This window comes from Sus scrofa, chromosome 4, assembly GCF_000003025.6.
Source record: "Sus scrofa isolate TJ Tabasco breed Duroc chromosome 4, Sscrofa11.1, whole genome shotgun sequence".
NCBI lineage: Eukaryota > Metazoa > Chordata > Mammalia > Artiodactyla > Suidae > Sus > Sus scrofa.
Window position 1 is genome coordinate 45,573,108 of NC_010446.5, and position 12,263 is coordinate 45,585,370.

General features: G+C 34.5%; 1 protein-coding gene across 7 annotated transcripts in view; it reads right to left on the minus strand.

The window, feature by feature from the left end:
• Nucleotides 1–12,263, minus strand: part of SLC26A7 (solute carrier family 26 member 7) — a 226,706-nt gene that overhangs the window by 162,313 nt on the left and 52,130 nt on the right. For all 7 annotated transcript variants that reach the window (XM_021089127.1, XM_021089128.1, XM_021089125.1 and 4 more), the window contains exons 3-4: nucleotides 7,791–7,901; nucleotides 876–1,048 (exon numbers count right to left, since the gene is read on the minus strand). In XM_021089127.1, coding sequence (XP_020944786.1) covers nucleotides 876–1,048; nucleotides 7,791–7,901 — 284 coding nt within the window. The remainder of the gene's footprint in view (nucleotides 1–875; nucleotides 1,049–7,790; nucleotides 7,902–12,263) is intronic.

The window sequence follows — 12,263 nt, forward strand, 5'->3', positions numbered from 1 at the left end:
TAAAGGTGCTCAGAAAATGCAGGAGAAGACTGGATGAGCAGAGCAAGAAGGCAGAAGTTTTCTTAACAAAGATTTAGAAAACATAAAGAACTAGACAGAGATGAAGAATACTGTAACTTAAATATAAAATACATTAGAAGAAATCAACAGTAATTAGAGGGATGGATTAGCAAATTGGATGACAGAATAGTGGAATTCATGGAAGATGAACTGAAAAAAGAAAATAGTAAAAAGAAATGAGGGCAGTTTGAGAGACCTCTGAGACAACATCAAGCATATTAACATTTGCATTTTAAGGTTCTCAAAAGTGAAAGAAAGGGGCAGATAACATATCTGAAGAAATAAAAGGCTGAAATTTTCCTTAATTTGGGAAAGAAAACAGATATCCAGGTCCAGGAAACAGAGTTCCAAGCAACAATGGCAAAAATTAAAGAGAAAGAGATAAATTATTATAGACTTACTATAGTGATCATTTTGAAATGTATAGAAATTTTAAATCACTATATTATGTAATTTTAAAATAAGTAAGTATAACATGATAAATATAATTAATATTGCTATATGTTATATAAGGAAGTTGTTAAGAGAGTAAATCCTAAGAGTTCTCAACACAAGAAAAATACTTTTTTTCTATTTAATTTTATATCTATATGAGATAATGGATATAAATTAAACTTACTGTAATAACAATTTCATGATGTTTGTATGTCAAATCATACTGTATACCTTAAACTTACATAGTGCAGTGTGACATTTATATCTCAATAAAACTGGAATAAAAATTCAATTGATAAAAAAGTTTAATATAATACAGCACCAATTTTCTTTCCTTTACCACATCCCCCTTTCTTTATTCCCAAGATTCAGATACTTACCTGAATCACACCTCCCAAGAAGGAAACAGCTGCAGCAATACCAATTCTTTGCATCTCAAAGTCAGATAAGCCCAGCACACTTGTGTTGCTCTGTGTGGTAAGATTCCGGCTGCTCAAAGGGACAAGCCGTTCTACTGCATTAGCAGATATTAAGGATGTCAAAGCAAAGGTGCCTAAAAGGGATGATGGAATCTTCTATTAGTAACAGATTCAATAAACATTCTTGGGTTCCACCATGAAAGTTGAATCCATGATGTAAAACCAAAACAGATCTATTAGAAGCACGGTCCCTTGCACCCCATTCCTCCACTCTTCACTCTACGCCATGGAATAAACAGAAATTCACCTATACATACAATATTTCTTCCACATACAGCCACACCATCCACTTGCTGTTCCCTCCCATATATTTTCCCACCTCTCTGCAGATCTACATAGAGAATGTCTCAGGACAGGTATTAAGATAATGGTCTGGACTTGAATCCAGTTCCTCCATTTATCACTATCACAAATTAAAGCACATTACTCTGGATCTAAATTGCCTCATCCAAAGTGAGGGTAATAATGTCTACATTTTAGAGTTTGAAGAGGATATAAATGAGATGATGGCTATGAAGACCTCAATAGGTTCAGTGGATATGTGTGACTCATTGCTGAATCTGGGGCTCTTTGCCTGAAACACTTGTTCCTCTAAACTACCTGTGAAACACTCTTGTCTTTCCGGTCTGGTTCAAATGCCATATTCAACAGAGATCCATCTCCGATCCTCCAGGCCAGGTTTAATATTTCTACTCCCTGTGTTCTCATAGCAGAGTACCTTTATCATAGTATAACAATACTATGCTGTGTCCCATAAAATGAATAAACATATCATTTCTGTCTACTGTACCTGGATAAGATTCAAAGGTGTTTCCTGGCTTCACACAAATGCAGGACCATTTTCAGTGTGTTCCCCTTTTCTTGCAAAGAGTTCTGAGGCCTCTCATCTTGGCACAGTATGTCTGAGGATGCAGCCACACTGGCAGGGAAATGCCAGTTCCCACAGGGAGAGTTCAGCAATTTTGGATTAAAGGGACAAACTGCAGTATTGTGAAACATTCCCCCAACTCATTACTTAAAGACATTACTTTGCCCCAGGTCATAAGTTACATGATCTGTCAAACATATAGAGATATTTGTCATCTCTATTTGTGAAAAAGGGGCTGCAGCAAGATGTAAACATCTCAACAAATGGTATGTGGCCTCAGAGGTCAAGAGAGACAAGTCAAATAGGAACAGGTATCAGTGGGAACCCAACACAGACAATCCTTTGGTTTTACAGGATAAGTGAAGCAGTGTGTGCTGTGATTCAGAACAGTGTGGTGTTTGTAGCCTCCAATAAATCTCACCTTCAATCCCAGCACTGCCATCTCAATCCTATCAACAGATAATATGCCTCACCCATTTGGCTTAAATGAAATAATGTAATATAATCATATTTCACAGTATATGTCATGTAGTTACCACCTGAAAAAGATAACTCTTAATACAATTAAAATCCAAATGCTCTGTTATGGTCTGTTAGTCCATGTTCACTGTTCTATTGAATTGATGGTACATAAATACATAGAAGAAATTGAATATAGGTCGCTTAGGGAGCTAAGTCATTCTCAATAAATCATCAATAAATATCAATCATCACTGTTCTCATCCTAAGGTACTAAATTAAGAACACATCAAGGAATAAATATATCTAATAATTAAAAATAAGATTCTGTCACGCAGGATGGCAATATCAAATAAAGAACATTTGCCATGGAATCTGCTCTTGATAAGACTTTTTTCAAGATATGTTACAATAGAGTTTTTCAGTCTGATATTCCTGAGAGTAATAAAGAAGTGTGTCTTCTGGTCTTTAAACCTCCTAGTGCATAGAGCAAAACGATTTCTACAAAAGCCACTGAACAAATGACTACAGAGACTATCTAGAGTTAATTTTTTAGTTTAGGCCTACCTTTCCTGGGATTTGGAGAAAAATAAGAAGGGATTGAATAGTTTCTTGAGAAAGGCCATCTAAAAGGTTTTGTTGAAAATGCTGGAGAGGGTGTAGAGAAGAAGGAACCCTCCTGCACTGTTGGTGGGAATGTAAACTGGTGCAGCCAGTTACTGTGGAAAACAGTATGGAGGTTCCCCATAAAACTAAAAATGGAATTACCATATGATTCAGCAATCCCACCCCTGGGCGTATATCTGGACAAAACTAAAACAAAACTTCAGAAAGATATGTGCTCCCCTATGTTCACAGCAGCACTATTCACAATGGCCAAGAAATGGAAACAACCTAAATGTCCACTGACAGATGAATAGATAAAAAATATGTGATATATATATATATATATACAATGGAACACTATTTGGCCATAAAAAAGAATTAAATAATGCCATTCACAGCAACATGGATTCAACTAGAGATTATCATACCAAATGAGGTAAGTCAGAAAGAGAAAAACAAATACCATATGATGTCACTTACATGTGGAATCTAAAATATGGCACAAATGAACAAATATACCAAAGAGCAAAAGCAACACACTCACAGACATAGAAAACAGACTTTTGGTTGCCAAAGGGTCCTACTGTATAACAGGAGGAACTATATTCAATATCCTGAGATAAACCATAATGAAAAAGAATGTAAATGTGGGTATAACTGAGTCATTTTGCTGCAGAGCAAAAATTAACACGTTGTAAATCAACTATACTTCAACTATATTTCAATAAAAATAAATTTAAAGATTTTTTTAAAGATTTTGTTGAAATGGGAGTTCCTATCGTGGTGCAGTGGTTAACGAATCTGACTAGAAACCACGACGTTGCAGGTTCAATCCCTGGCCTTGCTCAGTGGGTTAAGGATCCAGCGTTGCCATGAGCTGTGGTGGAGGTTGCAGACGCCGCTCAGATCCTGCGTTGCTGTGGCTCTGGTGTAGACTGGTGGCTACAGCTCCAATTAGACCCCTAGCCTGGGAACCTCCATATGCCACGAGAGTGGCCCTAGAAAAGGCAAAAAGAAAAAAAAAAAAAAGATTTTGTTGAAATAAGAGTGATCCTCACCTGTGTATGAGTCATATCCCAAGAACTTCTCCAGGGAGAGACCAAGCCAGCAATGGATATGTGGAAATCCACTATGCCAACAGTAATGGGAGTATTACATCTTTTGAAAGGATGATGCTTTTCTGTTTCTTAAGAACAGTCAAGGATTTTGAGGCTGCTTGTGGCCATGTGAGGCTATTGTGAATGATATTTTTATCTTCTCTATCTTGCTTTCATCTTTACCTCCTCCCTACTACTTCTCTGATCTCTCCCTCACATTCTCAACTTTTACTCTGGTTAGTCTTTAAGCCTACTAGTGGCACCCTTAAACACCACTAAATCCATCTAAGTAACTTAACAACACTGTGGATGGCAGGGTCTAATAGAAAGTAATTTGGGGCCTCAGAAATGGACAGACCCAAGTTTAAATTCCTGATCAAGTTATGTAACCTCTCTCAGCTTCTTTATTTGTAAGATGATGCTAAAATATCTATTACAAAATTTAGGTAGAGATTAAATGAGATTTCTTATTAAAAAAATCTGTCAGGTCCAATCATATTTGGTACATAACTGTTTGCTTATTTTTGTTTCTTTTGAAGAGTATCTTCTATGGTCTCCCTAAGCTTTTCTTTAAATTGCTGAACAGACTTTTTTGTCTAATTTATAAGATAATTATATCCTACAAATTATGACATATGGATTATCTTCAACACTTTTGTTCCCATGGGATTCATACTCAAATTTCTGCTCTTTTCCTTTTTATTCCAAGACATGTTCTTTGCAAGTAATCAGTGATTGCAAGTTCTTGGAAATACTCAATGCTTTATTCCTTCTTAAAATATATATGTATTTTAAATTAAAACAAGAAAATTCCTATTAAGAAAAACAACACATTTAGTGTCTTTATATTCTGGCTTTTGAAATATTTACTTTTAAAGACGTATCAAGCATGATTTATTATTGCATTCTGACTACCTGAGTTGGAAGTAAATCCCAGGTAAAATGATTTTGTCTTTTTTCTTTATAAAGGCAACATCAATCTCTTAATAATAAAATTGAATTAGGAATTCTCACACATGTATATACACACTAAAATAAAGTAAAACTATTTAAAAGATAAATATATTCTCCATACTAAATGTTTGTAGGAACTTTAGATGAGATTCAGTTTGTTTCTATATTTAAGATCATAATAAGATCAAAAATAATTATTTTGTATATTTCTCTTTATATATATCTTATGCAAATAATAATGTTATAATATTAATATTTGTTAAATATAGTCTTATATTAATGGTTTATAATGTATATATTTGTGTGTGTATACATAAATAATACCATGAGGTAATAGGATGATTTCTTCTTTACTGATTCTAAAGAATTCTAAATCTATTAGGGTAAAAAAAGAAATGAGAAGTTCCAACTAAAGCTCTATCCTTTGGAGACAGATATTTTCAGAAATAAAATGCTTACGTATTTATTGTGTTATACAGTGACTATAGTAAAGTCTGTAAATTACACATATTTGAAATGTATGTTATTTACCTAGTAGATTACAAGATTCCTATAGCTGATAATAATATTTTTAAACACAGAGTTTTATATAAATGGTAATTTCAAAACCATGCCACCAGTAAAATGATTCCTATAATGATTCCTTTGGAAATAAAGTGGTTTATGTAAATGTACACTTAGGTATATGAGTTAAGTATTTTTAACTTTTTTAAATAATTATGGTTTATTGCAAAAAAAATTTTTTAGCCTTTTCTTTTATTCTTTGTATAACAGAGGAAATGCTTTGAGGTCAGCTCTAAAATAATCTGATTTTTCTTGCTAATGACAAATTTAAAATTTTTGAAAAAAGAAAACAAAATTGTTAAGAAATTAGAAAGCAGGAAAATTTGAATATAATAGCATTCAAGAAGTTCCGATCCACTATTGTGCTTTTCTTCTTTTGCATCAACACAAAAGGAAATTGCATTCTTGAGCAGGTGGTTGTAAAGAAGAAAACCTTGGGCTTCAGATTTTGCCACAGCCACTTGTAATCCATACACCTACAACTTAATCTGTGCTTTAATGGAAACTTCTCTGAAATTCAGGGGGGCATTTTTTAACTTAAATACGCAAATAATAATCTCTATTTAAAATAACTGTATTGAGATAAAATATAGAAAGCTCTTAATAGAGCATCTCATGTATAATACACCTAAGGTTCTCCAATTGAAGCATATATATATTCACATATACATACATATAGATAGATAAATAGATAGATTTTTAAAAACCTGAAGATTGTGTGAAAATGCTGATTCTAATTGAATAGATCTGAAGTGGGAACCAGGATTTTGCATTTCTAGTTTGTGGACAACACTTTCGGTAGCAGTGTTATAAGTGTCCGATAACTGTTGAACTTATCCTCCATGACAAAGTTCATTGACATAAGAAGCCAAATTTACATAAGTAAAACATTTTGTGGTTTAATTTCTGCATGAGAAAATGCATGTGCCAATGTGGTAGGCAGAATTATGGCCTTCCAAATGTGTTCATAGCCTATAAATACATTATGCTACATGGCAAAGAGTGAAAAACATTGCAGATGAAATTAAGGTTGCCAATAACCTTTCAAACAAGCAAATTATCCTAGATTGTCCAGATGTGCCTGATGTAGTCACAGGGTCCTTTAAATATGATAGATGGAAGCAAAAGAGCAGAATCAGAAAGAAATTTGAAGATGCTACCCTGTTGGCTTTGAAGATGAAGGAAGGTCCTTGAGCCAAGAATTCAGGAAACCTCTAGCAACTGGAGCAGTTAAGAACATGAATTGTTCCCTAAAACCTCCAGAAAGCAATGCAGCCCTACTGACACCTCAGTTTTAGCCCCAAGAGCCTCATTTCAGATTTTTGACCTCTAAAACTGTAGGATAATAAATTTTTCTTGTAGGAATAACATTTCCTTCAATAACACAAACTAACCACTGAAAAAATAGACACAAAATTGTATTATTTACAGATTGAGATCTTACATACACAAAATGGATAGAAATACCTCTATGGATATTTCCTCAAGTCTTTTTTATTACTATTACCTAATGTTTAGGACTAAGGTATCACTTTTGTAACGATAACAGCTTTTATTAATTCTTAGGTAGCAAGTACTAAATTAGACATCAATTATCTCATCTAATGTTCACTATAGTCATATTTTTTTGATATTTTACCATCAAGAAGCAGCAAATAGCCCTCTGAAATGTTGTCCAAGGTCATTCAGATAACAAGGAACAAATGAGTCATACACCCTGTTCTAACTCCCAAACCTTGTTTTTAGCCAGGCTGCTCTATTATCAGATTACTGTGGCAGTTCACATTTCATTTGGTAATGCAAAGATAGGCACATAAGAGATATACTAATTATAGGACATTATAGAATCTAGCTTGGAATAAACCTAAAAGATTATTTAACCCAAATATTAATTACATGGTAAATAATTTTCAATATTTGAATAACTAAATTTCACAGTCTTTTCCTCAAAGTGCTTACCTTTATTTCATTATAAATTCAGAACATTTATCTTTCTTTTAGTCTTTTTACAAATTAAAAATGCATATAATCTTTAATAATAACCTTGGTTACATAGCAATAGAGCAATAAATCAAAGTATGTATTGAGGCACAGAAATTTAAATATCTTGCCCTAATATTTGCTGATATTATTTGCTGATAATATTTGCTCTAATATTTCAGCAGTAAAGTTTGAATTGCTTTGGAAATGCAATCAATATCAAATGATCACCTCTGAGTTCTTTTCATTAGTAGCATGAGAAGCATTAGCATAGACAGAAATTATTACCTGTGGCAACATGACGCCCCATTCCAAATATGGCATAAATGATGGCAGGAAATAGAGACCCATACAAACCAAACACTGGGTGCACAGATGAGAGAACAGCAAAGGCCAACCCTGTGAAGAAGACCAGAGTACATAGGAATATCTTATAACTCCAAGATACATTTATTACACAGTAGAATGGATATTGGTTTATTTAATGACGGAAGGAACCATAATTTAATTTTTCTACTTGTTCAGTTCATCATTGTCCTAAGTAACAGAAAATTCACTCATTAACTCTTATTTACATTTCAATTCTAAAACCATTCTTTTTGGCCTACTACTTTTCCCCTTGATTACAAAGATGTCTACAAGAAGACATTAGCTCAGAGTGTTTTCCAGGTAAGGTGATAGCATCATAGCAAAATATCTCTACACACACACTTACAGAATCATTTTCACATGTTCATTCTATTCACACGATAGCATCTGTGAACTAGGCAGAACTAGTTGCAAAATCTCTGAAAGATAAGAAGGCTGACATGAATTATGACTAAAGCTGGGGCAAAAAGGATGCACACAATCAGATTTGTCTGGTTGGGTGGCTAGCTGGCTGGCCAAAGATTGTGTATCACAGTCAGTGGTCAGGCCAGTGTATAAATCCATGCATGTTTTATAACTGAATCCTAGCCTATATTCAAATAAAACTTAGAGTGAAAAAAATTATTTATGTTTATTTAAAGAATAAGTAAGGAGTAATTCATAACTATTCATTTTTATTCTTCTTAGATAATACTGCCTGCATAGTTTGTTTGTTACAGGCACATAGAAAATTTTCCTAGACATGTCTAAATTACCACTAGCCATTTAGGTTAAAGATGTGGCTCAGATCTGGCATTGCTGTGGCTGTGGCATAGCAGCTATAGCTCTGATTCAGCCCCTAGCCTGGGAACTTCCATATGCTGTGGGTGAAGCCCTAAAAAGCAAATAAAAAAAAAAATCTTTTTTTGTGATTGATCCTTAGAATCAAACAGCTATTTCAGCTAGGTTCTGAAAAATACATTCAAGTAGTTTGTACAATTAATGATAACCATTTGAATGAGCAAAATGGATTTAACAAGCTACAAAATGATTTAAGGAAGGAAATGGCATTAGAATCTAGATTACCTGAATATTAGTCCAGTTAATTATTCATATCATGGAGCCTGGCAATCTGGTTCCCATATCAGTACTTTTTACTGTTTAACTTCTTTTAAAATAAATAAACTCTACTTTTACATCAAATAATTTTTCAAGCTGTATAAGACACTTCAGTTATGATCAAAACGCATTATAGATCTACCAATGACCAGTAGTCCCTTCTTTATTTTTAAAAACCCACTTGGGTTGCTTGTTTATTGACAATGTATTCCTAAAGTTTGATGAAAATAAATAAAAAGTGGTTATAAAAGAGTCAATGGCAGAGGCTGCTCTAGACTTCCATACAAGCAGGATGAGAAGCAGCAATCTTGTCATTGAGAAACGTGGTATGAAGGTACAGATCTCATTGTAAAGCTAAATATTCCCCCACCTCCGTAACAAACACCTCCTGGCATTTCTAGCATAAGTAACTTTGTAGAAACATTGTGTGTATTACATCAGTCAAATGGAAATCTAGAAAGCAACTTTGTCTCTTCCATTTTCAGAATGAGCTTCCTGATAAAAAATACCTATCAAGAATACCTGTCAAATACAGAATGCTTCAAAGTAAGAAAAAATGTTGCCCACATTTCAGAAGATCACTCAGATCTATTAAATCGGTGATGGAGGGAAAGGGAAATATGCATGTGGCATATTTATCAAAAGCACCTTGGCAGAATCACACAGACATTAAATTCTGATATATGTGGCAAATATCAATAGGATCAGGTTTGCCAGAGGTAGACTACCTGGCTACATTGGTACTCTACCTGCAACAGCAAATGCAAATACAAAACTGGAAGCAGCTTGATTCTTTTCTCTTGCCTTGTGAATAGTTACCTCATGTTTATCTGTTTGCTTTATTATAATTACACTCACCTCTCAGTCTCTCAGTTTATTCCAAGTAAAAACTATAAAAAATTAGTTCAAAAAGAGAATTTCTTTGGATCTCATAGTCCTATCAAAATAAAATAAGAATAATCATGGAAAAAGGAGAAATCACAACGGATACAGCAGAAATACAAAAAACCATAAGAGAATACTATGAAAAACTATACGGCAACAAGTTTGACAACCTGGAAGAAATGGACAATTTTCTAGAATCTTACAGCCTGCCAAAACTGAATCAAGTAGAAACAGACCAACTGAACAGACCAATCACTAGAAATGAAATTGAAGAGGTCATAAAATCACTCCCTACAAATAAAAGTCCAGGACCAGATGGCTTCACAGGTGAATTCCATCAAACATATAAAGAGGAATTGGTGCCCACCCTCCTTAAACTCTTTCAAAAGGTTGAAGAAGAAGGAATACTCCCAAAGACATTCTATGATGCCACAATCACCCTCATTCCAAAACCAGACAGAGATACCACCAAAAAGGAAAAATATCACCCAATATCATTGATGAATACAGATGCAAAAATTCTCAACAAAATCTTAGCCAACCGAATCCAACAACATACCAAAAAAATTATACACCATGACCAGGTTGGGTTCATCCCAGGTTCACAAGGATGGTTCAACATACGCAAATCAATCAGCATCATACACCACATTAACAAAAAAAAAGTCAAAAATCATATGATCACCTCCATAGATGCAGAAAAAGCATTTGACAAAGTTCAACATCCATTCATGATCAAGACCCTCGCCAAAGTGGGTATAGAGGGAACATTCCTGAACATAATCACAGCCATTTATGATAAACCCACAGCAAATATAATCCTCAATGGGGAAAAACTGAAAGCCTTCTCACTCAAATCTGGAACAAGACAGGGATGCCCACTCTCACCACTGCTCTTCAACATCGTTTTGGAAGTCCTAGCCACAGCAATTAGACAAAAAAAAGAAATAAAAGGCATCCAAATAGGAAGAGAAAAGATTAAAATTGTCACTGTATGCAGATGACATGATACTATACATAGAAAACCCTAAGGACTCAACCCCAAAACTACTTGAACTGATTAATAAATTCAGCAAAGTAGCAGGATATAAGATTAACATTCAGAAGTCAGTGGCATTTCTGTATATCAGCAATGAAACATTAGAAAAGGAATACAAAAATACGATACCTTTTAAAATTCTACCTCACAAAATCAAATACCTCGGAATACACCTGACCAAAGAGGTAAAGGACCTATATGCCGAGAACTATAAAACTTTAATCAAAGAAATCAAAGAAGATGTAAAGAAATGGAAAGATATTCCATGTTCCTGGACTGGAAAAATCAATGTTGTAAAAATGGCCATACTACCCAAAGCAATCTACAGATTCAATGCAATCCCTATCAAATTACCCATGACATTTTTCACAGAACTAGAACAAACAATCCAAACATTTGTATGGAACCACAAAAGACCCAGAATCGCCAAAGCAATCCAGAGAAACAAAAACCAAGCAGGAGGCATAACTCTCCCAGACTTCAAGAAATACTACAAAGCCACAGTCATCAAAACAGTGTGGTACTGGTGTCAAAACAGGTAGACAGACAAATGGAACAGAATAGAGAACCCGGAAATAAACCCTGACACCTATGGTCAATTAATCTTTGACAAGGGAGGCAAGAACATACAATGGGAAAGAGAAAGTCTATTCAGCAAGCATTGCTGGGAAACCTGGACAGCTGCATGCAAATCAACGACACTAGAACACACCCTCATACCATGCACAAAAATAAACTCAAAATGGCTGAAAGACTTAAATATACGGCAGGACACCATCAAACTCCTAGAAGAAAACATAGGCAAAACACTCTCTCACATCAACATCATGAATATTTTCTCAGGTCAGTCTCCCAAAGCAATAGAAATTAGAGCAAAAATAAACCCATGGGACCTCATCAAACTGAAAAGCTTTTGCACAGCAAAGGAAACCCAAAAGAAAACAAAAAGACAACTTACAGAATGGGAGAAAAGAGTTTCAAATGATGCAACCAACAAGGGCTTAATCTCTAGAATATATAAACAACTTATACAACCCAACAGCAAACAAGCCAATCAATCAATGGAAAAATGGGCAAAAGACCTGAATAGACATTTCTCCAAAGAAGATATACACATGGCCAACAAACACATGAGAAAATGCTCAACATCGCTGATTATAAGAGAAATGCAAATCAAAACTACCATGAGATACCACCTCACACCAGTCAGAATGGCCATCATTAATAAATCCACAAATAACAAGTGCTGGAGGGGCTGTGGAGAAAAGGGAACCCTCCTGCACTGCTGGTAGGAATGTAAACTGGTACAGCCACTATGGAGAACAGTTTGGAGATACCTTAGAAATCTATACATAGAACTTCCATATGAC